Source organism: Salmo trutta, chromosome 8, assembly GCF_901001165.1.
Source record: "Salmo trutta chromosome 8, fSalTru1.1, whole genome shotgun sequence".
NCBI lineage: Eukaryota > Metazoa > Chordata > Actinopteri > Salmoniformes > Salmonidae > Salmo > Salmo trutta.
In genome coordinates, this window is record NC_042964.1 from 895,257 (window position 1) to 915,222 (window position 19,966).

The following is a 19,966-nucleotide window of genomic DNA, read 5'->3' on the forward strand; positions in this document are numbered from 1 at the left end:
TCTAACATGGAAATATAGAACATAGAACATAACCAAAAACCCCGGACTACTCTAAACAAACACCCCTCTACATAAACACATATACCAACAAACCCCGAACCACATAAAACAAATACCCTTCTGCCACGTCCTGACCAAACTACAATAACAAATAACCTCTTTACTGGTCAGGACGTGGCAACACGCTGCACCTTGGTCTACTCATTTCGACGCCGGTGACATTAATGTAATAATGTTTATGTTTAGGTTCAAACTAATGTTGATGCTCGTTATTATTGAAGGACAGTGTGGTTCTCATCGTCTTACACAAATCCACAAGAAGTCAACAGTAACATTTGTTTAATTAAGCAAATCAGCCATATCAGCCATGTTTTTTTTAAAAAGGCAGTACGTCATTTAGCAGACGCTCTTATCCAGAGCGACTTACAAATTGGTGCATTGACCTTATGATATCCAGTGGAACAACAACTTTACAATAGTACATCTATATATATATATATATATATATATATATATATATATTTTTTTTTGGGGGGGGGGTTAGAAGGATTACTATATCCTATCCCAGGTATTCCTTAAAGAGGAGGAGTTTCAGGTGTCTCCGGAAGGTGGTGATTGACTCCGCTGTCCTGGTGTCGTGAGGGAGCTTGTTCCACCATAGGGGTGCCAGAGCAGCGAACAGTTTTGACTGGGCTGAATGAACTGTTTCGCTGCCAGACAAGGCTCTGCTGATCGCCAGGTGTAGCAGTGGTAAGAATTCACTCTATGGTTGCTGAAAAGAAAGCTCCGCTGTAGGGACAGTTTTATGTAGGCCCTAACAGTTTGTGGCCACCGTTTGTCATCGTTACAGTGCAATTAATGTATAGTTTAGTGTTGTGTTGTTTGGTAAGCATTCCCCCCCAAAAATGTTGAGTTTGCTCCACTGAGAGCCTCAGGGCTACTGCTCATGTTGAAACATTTCCACCAGTTAACGTTTTGAATTCGTCCCTGCAAGTCAACCGGGCCGTCAGGCAACGTTCAGGCAACGTGTGGAGCCTGAGGCAACGTGTGGCAACGTGTGGTGTCTGAGGAACAGGCAATAGGAAAGGACAGGGTGTCTGAGGAACAGGCAATAGGATGGGGACAGGGTGTCTGAGGAACAGGCAATAGGAGGGGACAGGGTGTCTGAGGAACAGGCAATATGGAGGGGACAGGGTGTCTGAGGAACAGGCAATAGGAGGGGACAGGGTGTCTGAGGAACAGGCAATAGAAAAGGACAGGGTGTCTGAGGAACAGGCAATAGGAGGGGACAGGGTGTATGAGGAACAGGCAATATGGAGGGGTGATCACCCCGCCTCACATCCTCTTTCCATATTTGGGCATAATCCTACACAGCAGGTCCATAATTTGCAAATAAATTAATTAAAAATCCTACAATGTGATTTTCTGGAATTTTTTTTCTCATTTTGTCTGTCATAGTTGACGTGTACCGGCAGGCCTCTCTCATCTTTTTAAGTGGGAGAACTTGCACAATTGGTGGCTGACTAAATACTTTTTTGCCCCACTGTAGTTGTTTGACATAGCAGGTTAACCTACATGTCGGTTTGAAGGGTGAGCTACAGTCAGTTTGAAGGGTGAGTTACAGTCAGTTTGAAGGGTGAGCTACAGCCAGTTTGAAGGGTGAGCTACAGTCAGTTTGAAGGGTGAGTTACAGCTAGTTTGAAGGGTGAGCTACAGCCAGTTTGAAGGGTGAGCTACAGCCAGTTTGAAGGGTGAGCTACCATCAGTTTGAAGGGTGAGCTACAGCCAGATTGAAGGGTGAGCTACAGCCAGTTTGAAGGGTGAGCTACAGCCAGTTTGAAGGGTGAGCTACAGTCAGTTTGAAGGGTGAGCTACAGCCAGTTTGAAGGGTGAGCTACCATCAGTTTGAAGGGTGAGCTACAGTCAGTTTGAAGGGTGAGCTACCATCAGTTTGAAGGGTGAGCTACAGCCAGTTTGAAGGGTGAGCTACAGTCAGTTTGAAGGGTGAGCTACAGCCAGTTTGAAGGGTGAGCTACAGCCAGTTTGAAGGGTGAGCTACAGCCAGTTTGAAGGGTGAGCTACAGTCAGTTTGAAGGGTGAGCTACAGCCAGTTTGAAGGGTGAGCTACAGCCAGTTTGAAGGGTGAGTTACTCCGCTCCCAGTACGCACACCATTGACACACGGGGAAGGCGTCGAACAAGCTGATGTTGTTCACACCCCAGAAGTCATTACAGAAGCACAGACTACCGTCCGGTTTGGGCAGCAAAATGATGGGGCTGCACCATGTGCTCCACTTCCTGCTACTTGGCCTTCGTTCAGGCCTCGGGTATCCAGTATGGTCTCTTTCGTACCATTTCCCCGGGCAGGGTGTGGACTTGGTGTTCAATGAGGGTCGTGGGGCCCGGCTTCTCGGAGAACACCGCCGTGTTCCGATCAACGAGCTCCCAGAGCATTTGCTTCTGGGCCTGGTCGAGGCCTCATTGCTCGGGACCACCACTGGTACCGTTGGCGCACTGGGTCCCGACCATAAAATGGCCAAAGCTGTCCTCTCGTGCCACCTCTTCGACAGGTTAAATCCATTGGGGGGTTTCCGTCTAAACCCGGCTGCCGTACGAGGTAATTGACAGGTCCCAGCTTCTCTATCACCTTGTACGGCTCACGCCATGTTGCCAGGAACTTACTTTCTGCCGTTGGGGATTAAGACCAGCACCTTGTCTCTCACCTAGAATTCTCGGGGCTGGGTTTCCCCGGTTGTTGACCTGGGCTTGGGTGCGTTGGGCCTTCTCTATATGTTCCCTTTACCACTGGCCATATGGCTGTCATCAGCCCCCTCATCATCTCCACGTGTTCTACCACACTGCGTAAGTGCATAGTGGACCTCCTTGCCGAGGTCCTGTAGGCTGCATGGCCTCCTTCCGTAGAGGAGTTTGAAAGGGGGAAACCCGGTGGGCTCTTCTTGGTCCGAGAACATTAGGTGTAGTAGTTGCTGGTCTGTTTTTGTTTGAACGTTTTAATTGACCCACTCGACGAGCCCATCTTATCTGCGGGTGAAAGGCGGAGGTTTCGAATCATCGGCTTGATCTATAGGAGAGCACACAAATCTTTCATTAGCTGGGACATGAACTTGGTTCCTTGGTCGGTCAGGATATCATTCCGGATGCCCACCCGGCTAAATAGGTGGAACAGCTCCCGGGCTATCGCCTTGGAGACCGCCGCCCATAGGGGAATGGCCTCGGAATACCGGGTAGCATAATCTACTATTACCAGGATGTACCGGTGTCCTCGTGCCATTTTTACCAGGCGTCCCACCCACTATGTCCATGGTGATGCATTCAAAGGGCGCCCCGATGACTGGTAAGGGGACCAGCGGGATTCAGAAGAGTGCTTTTGGGTGATTTTTACACTCCGGGAAGCCAGCGGGAAAGAGCGTTCCCAGGTCTTCTTCATTCCCAGGTGCGCCTCCAACAGGTGCACCCCCAACAGGTGGGCCCCCAACAGGTGCGCCCCCAACAGGTGGGCCCCCAACAGGTGGGCCCCAACAGGTGGGCCCCCAACAGGTGGGCCAGCTGAAGAATGGTTCCCACATTCCGATTGGCGCAGCAACAGTACCTCTCAAAGTTCTCCCTGTTTGCGTGACACCTGATACAAAAAAGGTTATTCTTGATTTGGAAATGGGGGTATCGCCAGTCACTCGCCTCTGGAAGTAGCTGGCCGTCCACTGCTATTGCTTGGGCTGCGGCGACTTTCAAGTTTGGATCCTCCTACTGGGCCGTCCCGAACTGTACCTTCAGTTGGCCCATGGCGGTAAAACCAGGAACCGGCATACACCCCCATTTCCAGCATACGGCCTTTAGACAGACACACATAGATGGTCTATAGATGGTCTATATACATGGTCTACATAGATGGTCTATAGATGGTCTATATAGATGGTCTATATAGATGGTCTATAGATGGTCTACAGATGGTCTACATAGATGGTCTATATAGATGGTCTACAGATGGTCTACAGATGGTCTACAGATGGTCTACAGATGGCCTACAGATGGTCTATATAGATGGTCTACAGATGGTCTACAGATGGTCTATATAGATGGTCTATATAGATGGTCTACAGATGGTCTACAGATGGTCTATATAGATGGTCTATATAGATGGTCTATAGATGGTCTACAGATGGTCTACATAGATGGTCTATATAGATGGTCTACAGATGGTCTACAGATGGTCTACAGATGGTCTACAGATGGCCTACAGATGGTCTATATAGATGGTCTACAGATGGTCTACAGATGGTCTATATAGATGGTCTATATAGATGGTCTACAGATGGTCTACAGATGGTCTATATAGATGGTCTACAGATGGCCTACAGATGGTCTATAGATGGTCTACAGATGGTCTACAGATGGCCTACAGATGGTCTATATAGATGGTCTACAGATGGTCTACAGATGGTCTATGTAGATGGTCTATAGATGGTCTACACAGATGGTCTATACAGATGGTCTACAGATGGTCTATACAGATGGTCTATACAGATGGTCTACAGATGGTCTACAGATGGCCTATACAGATGGTCTATACAGATGGTCTATATAGATGGTCTATACAGATTACATTACATTTAAGTCATTTAGCAGACGCTCTTATCCAGAGCGACTTACAAATTGGTGCATTCACCTTATGGTCCATACAGATGGTCTATACAGATGGTCTATACAGATGGTCTATACAGATGGTCTATATAGATGGTCTATATAGATGGTCTACAGATGGCCTATACAGATGGTCTACATAGATGGTCTAAACAGATGGTCTATACAGATGGTCTACAGATGGCCTATACAGATGGTCTATACAGATGGTCTATATAGATGGTCTACAGATGGTCTACAGATGGTCTACAGATGGCCTATACAGATGGTCTATACAGATGGTCTATACAGATGGTCAATACAGATGGTCTATACAGATGGTCTATACAGATGGTCTATACAGATGGCCTACAGATGGTCTATACAGATGGCCTACAGATGGTCTATACAGATGGCCTACAGATGGTCTACAGATGGCCTATACAGATGGTCTACAGATGGTCTATACAGATGGCCTACAGATGGTCTACAGATGGCCTATACAGATGGTCTACAGATGGTCTATACAGATGGTCGGGTCCCTCGAAATTGATGAGGGGAAAAATGACCTCCTCCTCCAGTTATTCACCAGGGGGGTCAGGTTCCTGCACCCCCTCGGACTCCGACTCCGGACCTGTAGATACTGGTTTGTCAACTGGTTGCTTCCGGGCAGCGCAGGCAATGGGTCATCCTCGCTCTCATCTCCTACCGGCCGATAACTCTTTTGCTCAGCTCACGCCTCCACAGTGCCAAGGACAATCACGTCCTACGAGGAGGGGTACCGGCAAATCCAGTACGCCACACACCATCGTCTGGCAGCTAACTTGTGGCATCACGACGTCGGCCCGTACGGTCGGATACCACTTGGCGTCACCGTGGACACAGGAAACCGACATCTCCCAAGCCACGTTCCGTCCCATTGGCCGGCAGGCTTGCGGCTACCCATATCTACGTGTCCATAGTCGGAGTCCGAGGGGGGTGCCTGAACCTGACGTAGTTCAAAGCGTCGTTCTCATGCCGGACTGAATTTAATCAAATAAATCAAATAGGGTCCCCAAATATAGGGACTTTACATTTTAGAGGTTTTAAGTGACTTTTTTTGTCTTGTAATTTCCCATTTAGAAAGTGCATTGAAACATTATATAATTTCTAGCACACCCAATTCGTTAGCTAGCATGCTATCTGAATGCCGCACTGAAATTAGGGGATCACTATTGTAGCTATGGCCATTCTCAAGAACAAGCAAGCCCCTATGGGACAGAAGGAACCTAGTAGGACAGGAAGTTACAGGACAGGAAGTTACAAGACAGGAAGTTATGTCACGGTTGTCGTAGGAATGAGCGGAACAAAGCGCAGCGTGGGTATCGTTCCACATTTTATTATAACTGTGAAACTATTCAAGACAATGCAAAATAAACTACTAAACAAAATAACAAACCGTGACGAAGAGGTGCAACATACACAAACTCAAAAATATAATCTCCCACAAACCCAGGTGGGGAAAAACAACTACTTAAGTATGATCTCCAATTAGAGACAACGATGACCAGTTGCCTCTAATTGGAGATCATCCCCCCCCAAAAAAAACAACAACATAGAAATACAGAAACAAGAACATGACAACATAGAAAATCTAAACTAGACACAACCCCGTCACACCCTGACCTACTCTACCATAGAAAATAAAAGCGTCTATGGTCAGGACGTGACAGTCCAACTGATCAAGCGTTCCATTACTATCTACTCAATGTAACGGTTGTCATCGGATTGAGACCAAAACGCAGCGGGTATATGTGTACTCATCTTCTTTTATTACGGAAAGAAGGAAAAAAACAAAATAAACATGTACACCAAAAGAAACACAACGACGAATAAACAGTCCTGTAAGGCCATAAGCTATACATGGAACAATCTCCCACAAACACTAAACCAAACACATACCCATATATAGGACTCTCAATCAGAGGCAAAGAGAAAACACCTGCCTCCAATTGAGAGTCCAACCCCAATTAACAAAACATAGAAATACACTAACATAGAACAGTACTCAAAAAGCCGGAAATAATAAATCAAACACCCTACTACATAAACCACCACCCCGAACCACATAAAACAAATACCCTCTGCCACGTCCTGACCAAACTACAATACCAATTAACCCTTATACTGGCCAGGACGTGACACTCAATGCATTGTCAAGAAGTGCTGATTTAATCACAAGTGCATTACAATGGATTGGAAGTATACTGAAATGTTGCATACGGACAAAAAAAAATAAGCTTATTAAAGCTGATTAAACAGAATGATCATTACACAGGAGCACCTTGTGCTGGGGACAACAAAATGACACTTTAAAATATACAGTTTTCTCACACAACACAATGCCATAGATGTCTCAAGTTTTCAGGGTGGGTGTAATTGGCATGCTGAGTGCACGAATGTCCACCAGAGCTGTAACCGGAGACTTGAATGTTCATCTCTCTACCATAAGCCGCCTCCAACGTTCGTTTTAGAGAATTTGTGCGTCCAACCAGACGCACAACCCGCGGACCACGTGTAACCACACCAGCCCCAGGACCTCCACATCGTCTGAGACCAGCCACCCGGACCTGCCAAGTAGCCAATGCTAGCTAACGTTTCAGCATAATAAAGTCTATTTCTAAAAAAATATATATATACCTGCAAACCAGAATATTTCATAATAACGACATATTTCTCGTTATAAAACGTGATAACGAAATAATAACAAAATAGATTTCGCTCATTACTATTAGATTACTCATTGTGAAGTGTTTGGATTCTTTCAGAAAGGGGAATGTTCCGGTTCTAGAAGCAGAACTATTGTGAGAGAGGAGTTGCCTGTCACTTCCTGACCCTGGTAAGAGGTCATTTTCCATAGGTCAGGGCATGACAGGTGGGTGTTTTGGGTGGTTTTTGGTTTTCTGTTTCTATGTGGGGGTTTTCTAGATTTATATTTCTATGTTTTTTGTTTTCTATGTTTTGGCCATGTATGGTTTCCAATCAGAGGCAGCTGTCTATCGTTGTCTCTGATTGGAACCCATACTTAGGCAGCCTGTTTTTCTTCCCATGTGTGGGTTGTGGGTAGTTGTTTTCCGTTTTTGTCAGAGTGTACCTTACGGAACTGTTGTCGGTCGATTGTTGTTTTGGTAAAGTGTTTTTTGTTTTTCATTAAAGAAGAAAATAGGCACTATACACGCTGAGCCTTGGTCTCCTTTAGACGACCCACGTTACACTGTGACATTCTCAAAATGGAGGAGGAGGAGGAGGGGTGGGAACAACTCTGAGTCTGTAACCATGGTGCTACTGGTTACTGGCTGTGTTCCTCCTAAAAACATGGAGACTGTCAAAACACACATTGCGTCAAATGCAGTGAATGTAAGAGCCATGTCCTCTTGTATCTCTCTGGTCTCTAGCAGCTAGACAGGGCTGTCTGTTTTATTCACTGACTCTCTCTATTCCACCTTGGCTGACACATAGAGTCTGTCTCTATTCCACCTTGGCTGACACATAGAGTCTGTCTCTATTCCACCTTGACTGACACATAGAGTCTGTCTCTATTCCACCTTGACTGACACATAGTCTGTCTCTATTCCACCTTGGCTGACTGAGGCCTTGACTGCTATGATGGAAGGAATGACACATAGAGCCTGTCTCTATTCCCCTTGGCTGACACATAGAGCCTGCCTCTATTCCCCTTGGCTGACACATAGAGACTGTCTCTATTCCACCTTGGCTGACACATAGAGTCTGTCTCTATTCCACCTTGGCTGACACATATAGTCTGTCTCTATTCCAACTTGGCTGACACATAGAGACTGTCTCTATTCCACCTTGGCTGACACATAGAGCCTGTCTCTATTCCACCTTGGCTGACACATAGAGCCTGTCTCTATTCCACCTTGGCTGACTTAGGCACTAACTGCTATGATGGAAGGACTGACACAAACTAAAAACTAATTGTATAGTTGTTGTTGAGGCAACTACAAATGAGGACATTGTGCAATATTTAGATTCTAACTAATGTCTTTAAAGGAAATTATTTTCATGTATATATAATTTGATATACATAACTGTCTTATGATTTATATTATCTTGTTTGATATTGTAAATCTATTCCCCTTGGCTGACTGAGGTCTCTCCTCTCCTCACCTCTCTTCTCGTCTCCTCACCTCTCCTCTCATCTCCTCTCCTCACCTCTCCTCTCGTCTCCTCTCCTCACCTCTCTTCTCGTCTCCTCTCCTCTCTTCTCTTCTCGTCTCCTCACCTCTCTTCTCGTCTCCTCTCCTCTCTTCTCGTCTCCTCACCTCTCCTCTCGTCTCCTCTCCTCTCTTCTCGTCTCCTCACCTCTCCTCTCGTCTCCTCTCCTCACCTCTCTTCTCGTCTCCTCTCCTCTCTTCTCGTCTCCTCACCTCTCTTCTCGTCTCCTCTCCTCACCTCTGAATTAAGTTAATGTATATATAATTTGATATACATAACTGTCTTATGATTTAGATTATCTTGTTTGATATTGTAAATCTATTCCCCTTGGCTGACTGGGGCCTTGACTGCTATGACGGACTGACTGACACACACCTACGTAATAATAAGTTTAAAGTCTTCTGTCTCTCACCTCACCTCTCCTCTCGTCTCCTCTCCTGTCCTCTCTCTATAACTGTACAATCATAGACCCACCCTTACCCCTCTTCTCCTCATCGTTCCATCCCCTTCCCTTTATCCTCACCTCTCCTCTCTCTCTGTCTCTCTCTGTCTCTCTCTCTGTTTCTCTCTCTCTCGCTGTCTCTCTCTCTGTCTCTGTCTCTCTCTCTCTCTGTCTCTCTCTCTCTCTGTCTCTCTCTCTCTCTGTCTCTCTCTGTCTCTCTCTGTCTCTCTCTGTTTCTCTCTGTCTCTCTCTGTCTGTCTGTCTGTCTGTCTGTCTCTCTCTCTCTCTCTCCTCTCTCTCTCTCTCTCTCTCTCTCTCTGTCTCTCTCTGTCTTGCTCTGTCTCTCTCTGTCTCGCTCTGTCTCTCTCTGTCTCTCTCTGTCTCTCTGTCTCTCTCTGTCTCTCTGTCTCTCTCTGTCTCTCTGTCTCGCTCTGTCTCTCTGTCTCTCTGTCTCTCTCTCCCTCCCCCTAGGGCAGTGCTTCCCTCTCACCACTATCTGATATGGTTGTTGTCTTTCTTCCTATGTTGCTGTACTGTGGTTCCAAGGAGACAGAGAGATGCTAACTCTGTTTACTTTGCGTAGCTGGGCAACCTTGACTGACTGGTGGGTTAGGGTTACACAAGGCTGGTATACTGATAACAGTAGAGAGAGAGAGGTAGAGAGAGAGGTAGAGAGAGAGGTAGAGAGAGAGGGAGGTAGAGAGAGAGGGAGGTAGAGAGAGAGGGAGGTAGAGAGAGAGGGAGGTAGAGAGAGAGGTAGAGAGGGAGGTAGAGAGAGAGAGAGATGAACTGAAAGACTATCAGAACCCACTGGATTCTCCAATTACATTGAATGAACTGCAGGACAAAATACAAATCCTCCAACCCAAAAAGGCCTGTGGTGTTGATGGTATCCTCAATTAAATGATAAAATATAAAGACCACAAATTCTAATTGGCTATACTTAAACTCTTTAACATCATCCTTGGCTCTGGCATCTTCCCCAATACTTGGAACCAAGAACTGATCACCCCAATCCACAAAAATGGAGACAAATTTGACCCCAATAACTACTGTGGGATATGCGTCAACAGCAACCTTGGGAAAATCCTCTGCATTATCATTAACAGCAGACATGTACATTTCCTCAGTGGAAACAATGTACTGAGCAAATGTCAAATTGGCTTTTTACCAAATTACCGTAGGACAGACCACGTATTCACCCTGCACACCCTAATAGAAAAACAAACAAACCAAAACAAAGGCCAAGTCTTCTCATGATTTGGTGATTTCTAAAAGGCTTTTGACTCAATTTAGCATGACAGTCTGCTGTACAAATTAATGGAAAGTGGTGTTGGGGGAAAAATATACGACATTATAAAATCCATGTACACAAACAAGTGTGCGGTTAAAATGTCCAAAAAACACACATTTCTTCCCACAGGGCCATGGGGTGAGACAGGGATGCAGCTTAAACCCCACCCTCTTCAGCAAATATATTAATGAATTGGCGAAGGCACTAGAACAGCCTGCAGCACCCGGCCTCACCCTACTAGAATCTGAAGTCAAATGTCTACTGTTTACTGATGATCTGGTGCTTCTGTCCCCAACCAAGGAGGGCCTACAGCAGCACCTAGATCTTCTGCACAGATTCTGACAAACCTGGGCCCTGACAGACCTGGGCCCTGACAGACCTGGACCCTGACAGACCTGGGCCCTGACAGACATGGGCCCTGTCAGACCTGGGCCCTGACAGACATGGGCCCTGACAGACCTGGGCCCTGACAGACCTGGGCCCTGACAGTAAATCTCAGTAAGACAAAAATAATGGTGTTCCACAAAAGGTCCAGTCGCCAGGACCACAAATACAAATTCCATCTAGACACCGTTGCCCTAGAGCACACAAAACACTATACATACCTCGGCCTAAACATCAGCGCCACAGGTAACTTCCACAAAGCTGTGAACGAGCTGAGAAACAAGGCAAGAAGGGCCTTCTATGCCATCAAAAATAACATAAAATTTGACATACCAATTAGGATCTGGCTAAAAATGCTTGAATCAGTTGTAGAACCCATTGCCCTTTATGGGTGTGAGGTCTGGGGTCCGCTCACCAACCAAGAATTCACAAAATGGGACAAACACCAAATTGAGACTCTGCATGCAGAATTCTGCACCAATATCCTCTGTGTACAACGTAAAACACCAAATAATATAAGCAGAGCAGAATTAGGCCGATACCCACTAATGATCAAAATCCAGAAAAGAGCTGTTAAATTCTACAACCACCTGAAAAGAAGCGATTCCCAAACCTTCCATAACAAAGCCATCACCTACAGAGAGATGAACCTGGAGAAGAGTCCCCTAAGCAAGCTGGTCCTGGGGCTCTGTTCACAAACACAAACAGACCCCACCGAGCCCCAGGACAGCAACACAATTAGACCCAACCAAATCATGAGAAAACAAAAAGATAATTACTTGACACATTGGAAAGAATTAACAAAAAAACAGAGCAAACTAGAATGCTATTTGTCCCTAAACAGAGAGAACACAGTGGTAGAATCGCTGACCACTGTGACTGACCCAAACTTAAGGAAAGCTTTGACTATGGACAGACTCAGTGAGCATAGCCTTGCTATTGAGAAAGGCCGCCGTAGGCAGACATGGCTCTCAAGAGAAGACAGGCTAGGTGCAACACTGCCCACAAAATGAGGTGGAAACTGAGCTGCACTTCCTAACCTCCTGCCCAATATATGACCATATTAGAGACACATATTTCCCTCAGATTACACAGATCCACAAAGAATTCAAAAACAAACCCGATTTTGATAAACTCCCATATCTACTGGGTGAAAGTCAAGGTGAATGTAGCAGATAAACACAAACACTATCAGTTAAATAAAACATTGAAAAAAATACAAATTAAATCACATCCTTGACCCGTGAACCCCCAAGGCTCAGTGACGTCCCCCTGGCTAGGAGAGAGAGAGAGAGAGAGAGAGAGGGAGGGAGGGAGGGCGGGAGGAAGGGAGGGAGAGAGAGAGAGAGAGAGAGAGGGAGAGAGAGAGGGAGAGGGAGAGGGAGGGAGAGAGAGAGAGAGAGAGAGAGAGAGAGACAGGAGAGAGACAGGAGAGCGAGAGAGAGAGACAGGAGAGAAAGAGAGAGACAGGAGAGAGAGAGAGAGAGAGAGACGGAGAGAGAGAGAGAGAGACGGAGAGAGAGAGAGAGAGAGAGAGACGGAGAGAGAGAGAGAGAAAAAATATCCCTTCTAGGTCCAGGATTCAGATAGCTAGTCAGTTGTACCAGAACAGTCAATTAGTCTGTTCCTTCGGGATTGCTGCTTCTCTCTCTCTCTCTCACACTCATATTTACACAGGAACAAAGATCAAACTACGAAGGAACAAAAAAAAAGGACATTTTGGGATTCCAACCTTTGGGACCTTACCTCCAGGGTTCTGGTGGCTACCTAATGGCATCTGGAGGACCAACGATGTCCGTTCTATCGACATGTCCTACCACTCTGTTGCTGTGGGTCTTAGCTGGAGTTACGGCCTGTCTCCTGTTCAAAGGGGTGATGAGGTTGACGTGGGGGGACTCTCACCCTCCTAGTTACCCACCATTACCCTGCCTCCCCTCCCTCCCTCTCCTGGGGAGTCTCCTGAGTCTGACGGGAGACCAGCCACCTCATCTACGCTTCACAGAGCTGGGACACAGGTAGGATGATGATACTGCTGCTGTTCTGTCTCCTGGTGTCAGATAGAACCTGGTGTCTGTTCTGTTCTGTCTCCTGGTGTCAGATAGAACCTGGTGTCTGTTCTGTCTCCTGGTGTCAGATAGAACCTGGTGTCTGTTCTGTTCTGTCTCCTGGTGTCAGACAGAACCTGGTGTCTGTTCTGTCTCCTGGTGTCAGACAGAACCTGGTGTCTGTTCTGTTTCCTGGTGTCAGATAGAAGCTGGTGTCTGTTCTGTCTCCTGGTGTCAGATAGAACCTGGTGTCTGTTCTGTTCTGTCTCCTGGTGTCAGATAGAACCTGGTGTCTGTTCTGTCTCCTGGTGTCAGATAGAAGCTGGTGTCTGTTCTGTTCTGTCTCCTGGTGTCAGACAGAACCTGGTGTCTGTTCTGTTCTGTCTCCTGGTGTCAGATAGAACCTGGTGTCTGTTCTGTCTCCTGGTGTCAGATAGAAGCTGGTGTCTGTTCTGTTTCCTGGTGTCAGATAGAACCCGGTGTCTGTTCTGTCTCCTGGTGTCAGATAGAACCCGGTGTCTGTTCTGTTCTGTCTCCTGGTGTCAGATAGAACCTGGTGTCTGTTCTGTTTCCTGGTGTCAGATAGAACCTGGTGTCTGTTCTGTCTCCTGGTGTCAGATAGAACCTGGTGTCTGTTCTGTTCTGTCTCCTGGTGTCAGACAGAACCTGGTGTCTGTTCTGTTTCCTGGTGTCAGATAGAACCTGGTGTCTGTTCTGTTCTGTCTCCTGGTGTCAGACAGAACCTGGTGTCTGTTCTGTTCTGTCTCCTGGTGTCAGATAGAACCTGGTGTCTGTTCTGTTTCCTGGTGTCAGATAGAACCTGGTGTCTGTTCTGTTTCCTGGTGTCAGATAGAACCTGGTGTCTGTTCTGTTTCCTGGTGTCAGATAGAACCTGGTGTCTGTTCTGTTTCCTGGTGTCAGACAGAACCTGGTGTCTGTTCTGTTCTGTCTCCTGGTGTCAGATAGAACCTGGTGTCTGTTCTGTTTCCTGGTGTCAGACAGAACCTGGTGTCTGTTCTGTTTCCTGGTGTCAGATAGAACCTGGTGTCTGTTCTGTTTCCTGGTGTCAGATAGAACCTGGTGTCTGTTCTGTTCTGTCTCCTGGTGTCAGATAGAACCTGGTGTCTGTTCTGTTTCCTGGTGTCAGATAGAACCTGGTGTCTGTTCTGTCTCCTGGTGTCAGATAGAACCTGGTGTCTGTTCTGTCTCCTGGTGTCAGATAGAACCTGGTGTCTGTTCTGTCTCCTGGTGTCAGATAGAACCTGGTGTCTGTTCTGTCTCCTGGTGCCAGACAGAACCTGGTGTCTGTTCTGTTCTGTTTCCTGGTGTCAGATAGAAGCTGGTGTCTGTTCTGTCTCCTGGTGTCAGATAGAACCCGGTGTCTGTTCTGTTCTGTCTCCTGGTGTCAGACAGAACCTGGTGTCTGTTCTGTCTCCTGGTGTCAGACAGAACCTGGTGTCTGTTCTGTTCTGTCTCCTGGTGTCAGACAGAACCTGGTGTCTGTTCTGTTTCCTGGTGTCAGATAGAACCTGGTGTCTGTTCTGTTCTGTCTCCTGGTGTCAGATAGAACCCGGTGTCTGTTCTGTCTCCTGGTGTCAGACAGAACCTGGTGTCTGTTCTGTTTCCTGGTGTCAGACAGAACCTGGTGTCTGTTCTGTCTCCTGGTGTCAGATAGAACCTGGTGTCTGTTCTGTCTCCTGGTGTCAGACAGAACCTGGTGTCTGTTCTGTTCTGTTTCCTGGTGTCAGATAGAACCTGGTGTCTGTTCTGTTCTGTTTCCTGGTGTCAGATAGAACCTGGTGTCTGTTCTGTTCTGTCTCCTGGTGTCAGATAGAACCTGGTGTCTGTTCTGTCTCCTGGTGCCAGACAGAACCCGGTGTCTGTTCTGTTCTGTCTCCTGGTGTCAGACAGAACCTGGTGTCTGTTCTGTTTCCTGGTGCCAGACAGAACCCGGTGTCTGTTCTGTTCTGTCTCCTGGTGTCAGACAGAACCTGGTGTCTGTTCTGTCTCCTGGTGTCAGATAGAACCTGGTGTCTGTTCTGTTTCCTGGTGTCAGATAGAACCTGGTGTCTGTTCTGTCTCCTGGTGTCAGATAGAACCTGGTGTCAGATAGAACCTGGTGTCAGATAGAACCTGGTGTCTGTTCTGTCTCCTGGTGTCAGACAGAACCTGGTGTCTGTTCTGTTTCCTGGTGTCAGATAGAACCTGGTGTCTGTTCTGTCTCCTGGTGTCAGATAGAACCTGGTGTCTGTTCTGTCTCCTGGTGTCAGACAGAACCTGGTGTCTGTTCTGTTTCCTGGTGTCAGATAGAACCTGGTGTCTGTTCTGTCTCCTGGTGTCAGATAGAACCTGGTGTCTGTTCTGTCTCCTGGTGTCAGATAGAACCTGGTGTCTGTTCTGTCTCCTGGTGTCAGATAGAACCTGGTGTCTGTTCTGTCTCCTGGTGTCAGACAGAAGCTGGTGTCTGTTCTGTTCTGTCTCCTGGTGTCAGACAGAACCTGGTGTCTGTTCTGTCTCCTGGTGTCAGATAGAACCCGGTGTCTGTTCTGTTCTGTCTCCTGGTGTCAGATAGAACCTGGTGTCTGTTCTGTTTCCTGGTGTCAGATAGAACCTGGTGTCTGTTCTGTCTCCTGGTGTCAGATAGAACCTGGTGTCTGTTCTGTTCTGTCTCCTGGTGTCAGACAGAACCTGGTGTCTGTTCTGTTTCCTGGTGTCAGATAGAACCTGGTGTCTGTTCTGTTCTGTCTCCTGGTGTCAGACAGAACCTGGTGTCTGTTCTGTTCTGTCTCCTGGTGTCAGATAGAACCTGGTGTCTGTTCTGTTTCCTGGTGTCAGATAGAACCTGGTGTCTGTTCTGTTTCCTGGTGTCAGATAGAACCTGGTGTCTGTTCTGTTTCCTGGTGTCAGATAGAACCTGGTGTCTGTTCTGTTTCCTGGTGTCAGACAGAACCTGGTGTCTGTTCTGTTCTGTCTCCTGGTGTCAGATAGAACCTGGTGTCTGTTCTGTTTCCTGGTGTCAGACAGAACCTGGTGTCTGTTCTGTTTCCTGGTGTCAGATAGAACCTGGTGTCTGTTCTGTTTCCTGGTGTCAGATAGAACCTGGTGTCTGTTCTGTTCTGTCTCCTGGTGTCAGATAGAACCTGGTGTCTGTTCTGTTTCCTGGTGTCAGATAGAACCTGGTGTCTGTTCTGTCTCCTGGTGTCAGATAGAACCTGGTGTCTGTTCTGTCTCCTGGTGTCAGATAGAACCTGGTGTCTGTTCTGTCTCCTGGTGTCAGATAGAACCTGGTGTCTGTTCTGTCTCCTGGTGCCAGACAGAACCTGGTGTCTGTTCTGTTCTGTTTCCTGGTGTCAGATAGAAGCTGGTGTCTGTTCTGTCTCCTGTGTCAGATAGAACCCGGTGTCTGTTCTGTTCTGTCTCCTGGTGTCAGACAGAACCTGGTGTCTGTTCTGTCTCCTGGTGTCAGACAGAACCTGGTGTCTGTTCTGTTCTGTCTCCTGGTGTCAGACAGAACCTGGTGTCTGTTCTGTTTCCTGGTGTCAGATAGAACCTGGTGTCTGTTCTGTTCTGTCTCCTGGTGTCAGATAGAACCCGGTGTCTGTTCTGTCTCCTGGTGTCAGACAGAACCTGGTGTCTGTTCTGTTTCCTGGTGTCAGACAGAACCTGGTGTCTGTTCTGTCTCCTGGTGTCAGATAGAACCTGGTGTCTGTTCTGTCTCCTGGTGTCAGACAGAACCTGGTGTCTGTTCTGTTCTGTTTCCTGGTGTCAGATAGAACCTGGTGTCTGTTCTGTTCTGTTTCCTGGTGTCAGATAGAACCTGGTGTCTGTTCTGTTCTGTCTCCTGGTGTCAGATAGAACCTGGTGTCTGTTCTGTCTCCTGGTGCCAGACAGAACCCGGTGTCTGTTCTGTTCTGTCTCCTGGTGTCAGACAGAACCTGGTGTCTGTTCTGTTTCCTGGTGCCAGACAGAACCCGGTGTCTGTTCTGTTCTGTCTCCTGGTGTCAGACAGAACCTGGTGTCTGTTCTGTCTCCTGGTGTCAGATAGAACCTGGTGTCTGTTCTGTTTCCTGGTGTCAGATAGAACCTGGTGTCTGTTCTGTCTCCTGGTGTCAGATAGAACCTGGTGTCAGATAGAACCTGGTGTCAGATTGAACCTGGTGTCTGTTCTGTCTCCTGGTGTCAGACAGAACCTGGTGTCTGTTCTGTTTCCTGGTGTCAGATAGAACCTGGTGTCTGTTCTGTCTCCTGGTGTCAGATAGAACCTGGTGTCTGTTCTGTCTCCTGGTGTCAGACAGAACCTGGTGTCTGTTCTGTTTCCTGGTGTCAGATAGAACCTGGTGTCTGTTCTGTCTCCTGGTGTCAGATAGAACCTGGTGTCTGTTCTGTCTCCTGGTGTCAGATAGAACCTGGTGTCTGTTCTGTCTCCTGGTGTCAGATAGAACCTGGTGTCTGTTCTGTCTCCTGGTGTCAGACAGAAGCTGGTGTCTGTTCTGTTCTGTCTCCTGGTGTCAGATAGAACCTGGTGTCAGATAGAACCTGGTGTCTGCTCTGTCTCTCAGTACGTCTCTATTTTAGTTGTACATAAAGTTTATTTCGAAAATTGTTTCATAAATGAATTAATTTTGCATTATTCTGTATTGGATTCTCTCTCTGTGTCTGTGTGTGTGTGTCTTTGTGTGTGTGTGTGTGTGTGTCTGTGTGTGTGTGTCTGTGTCTGTGTCTGTGTCTGTGTGTGTGTGTGTGTGTGTGTGTGTGTGTGTGTGTGTGTGTGTGTGTGTGTGTGTGTGTGTGTGTGTGTGTGTGTGTCTGTGTGTGCGTGTGTGTGCGTGTGTGTGTCTGTGTGTGTGTGTGTGTGTGTGCGTGCATGTGTGTGTGTGTGTGTGTGTGTCTGTGTGTGTGTGTGTGTGTGTGTGTGTGTGTGTGTGTGTGTGTGTGTGTGTGTAAGGTACGGCCCTCTGTATGCCCTGTACCTGGGCCCTCATTACACAGTGGTAGTGAATGCCTTCAGCCATGCCAGAGAAGTGCTCCTGCAGAGAGGGAAGGAGTTCGCTGGGAGACCCAAGATGGTGAACCGCAACCCAGAGACAACTCATATAGTCTGAGTTGAATTACTGGTCAATTTAAAGCTTTCCTCAACTCAAACACACAGAATCCCTCTGTCTGCCCAGACAATACATACAGCATCCCTCAAAAGCATATTAGCCTTTGACCTGTCCTACATTAATTCAGACAGATGCATTTTTCTCTATCAGACCATATACCTTTGTATCTACCCTCCCACCCTACACTCTTAGAAAAAAGGTTATATCAAGAACCTAAAGGGGTTCTTTGGCTGTCCCCATAGGAGAACCCTTAGGAGAACCCATAGGAGAACCCATAGGAGAACCCATAGGAGAACCCATAGGAGAACCCATAGGAGAACCCTTAGGAGAACCCATAGGAGAACCCTTAGGAGAACCCTTAGGAGAACCCATAGGAGAACCCTTAGGAGAACCCTTAGGAGAACCCATAGGAGAACCCTTAGGAGAACCCATAGGAGAACCCATAGGAGAACCCATAGGAGAACCCTTAGGAGAACCCATAGGAGAACCCTTAGGAGAACCCTTAGGAGAACCCATAGGAGAACCCTTAGGAGAACCCATAGGAGAACCCTTAGGAGAACCCTTAGAAGAACCCCGTTTTGGTCCCAGGTAGAATGATTTTGGTTCCAGGTAGAACCCTTTTAGGTTCAACATAGAACCCTTTCCACAGGAGGTTCTACATGGAAACCAAAAGGGTTCTATCTGGAACCAAAAACTGACCTGGAACCAAAAAGGGTATCTACGTGGAACCCTTTTTTTCTAAGAGTGTACTCCCTCTATCTTCTCTACCCCCTCTCTCCCTTCCTCTCTCCCCTCCTCTTCCTCCTCCTTCCCTTCTTCTCTACCCCCTCTCTCTCTCCCTCTATCCCTCCTCTTCCTCCTCCTTCCCTTCTTCTCTACCCCCCTCTCCCTCTCTATCCCTCCTCTTCCTCCTCCTTCCCCTCTTCTCTCCCCCTCCACCTCTCTGATTCAGAGGGGTTGGGTTAAATTTCAGTTGAAAGCATTCAGTTGTGTAACTGACAAGGTACAGTTGAAGTCGGAAGTTTACGTACACAGCCAAATACAATTAAATTCAGTTTTTCACAATTCCTGACATTTAATCCTAGTAAAAATTCCCTGTTTTAAGGTCAGTTAGGATCACCACTTTATTTTAAGAATGTGAAATGTCAGAATAATAGTAGAGAGAATGATTTATTTCAGCTTTTATTTCTTTCATCACATTCTCAGTGGGTCAGAAGTTTGCATACACTCAATTAGTATTTGGTAGCATTGCCTTTAAATTGTTTAACTTGGGTCAAATGTTTCAGGTAGCCTTCCACAAGCTTCCCACAATAAGTTGGGTGAATTTTGGCCCATTCCTCCTGACAGAGCTGGTGTAACTGAGTCAGGTTTGTAGGCCTCCTTGCTCTCACATGCTTTTTCAGTTCTACCCACAAATTTTCTATAGGATTGAGGTCAGGGCTTTGTGATGACCACTCCAATACTTCGACTTTGTTGTCCTTAAGCCATTTTACCACAACTTTGGAAGTATGCTTGGGATCATTGTCCATTTGGAAGACCCATTTGCGACCAAGCTTTAACTTCCTGACTGATGTCTTGAGATGTTGCTTCAATATATCCACATCATTTTCCTGCCTCATGATGCCATCTATTTTGTGAAGTGCAGCAGACCCTCCTGCAGCAAAGCACCCGCACAACATGATGCTGCCACCCCCGTGCTTCACGGTTGGGATGGTGTTCTTCAGCTTGCAAGTCTCCCCCTTTTTCCTCCAAACATAACGATGGTCATTATGGCCAAACAGTTCTATTTTTGTTTCATCAGACCAGAGGACATTTCTCCAAAAAGTACGATCTTTGTCCCCATA

The 19,966-nt window shown here is 46.9% G+C and overlaps 1 protein-coding gene across 1 annotated transcript in view; it reads left to right on the forward strand.

The window, feature by feature from the left end:
- Window positions 1-12,551: 12,551 nt before the first annotated feature.
- The window catches only part of cyp17a2 (cytochrome P450, family 17, subfamily A, polypeptide 2), a gene marked incomplete at its 3' end in the record, with an annotated part of 39,339 nt that continues 31,924 nt past the window's right edge, over window positions 12,552-19,966 (forward strand). The window contains exons 1-2 of the mRNA XM_029759669.1: window positions 12,552-12,990; window positions 17,966-18,086. Of these exons, the coding sequence (XP_029615529.1) occupies window positions 12,746-12,990; window positions 17,966-18,086 (366 nt within the window). The remainder of the gene's footprint in view (window positions 12,991-17,965; window positions 18,087-19,966) is intronic.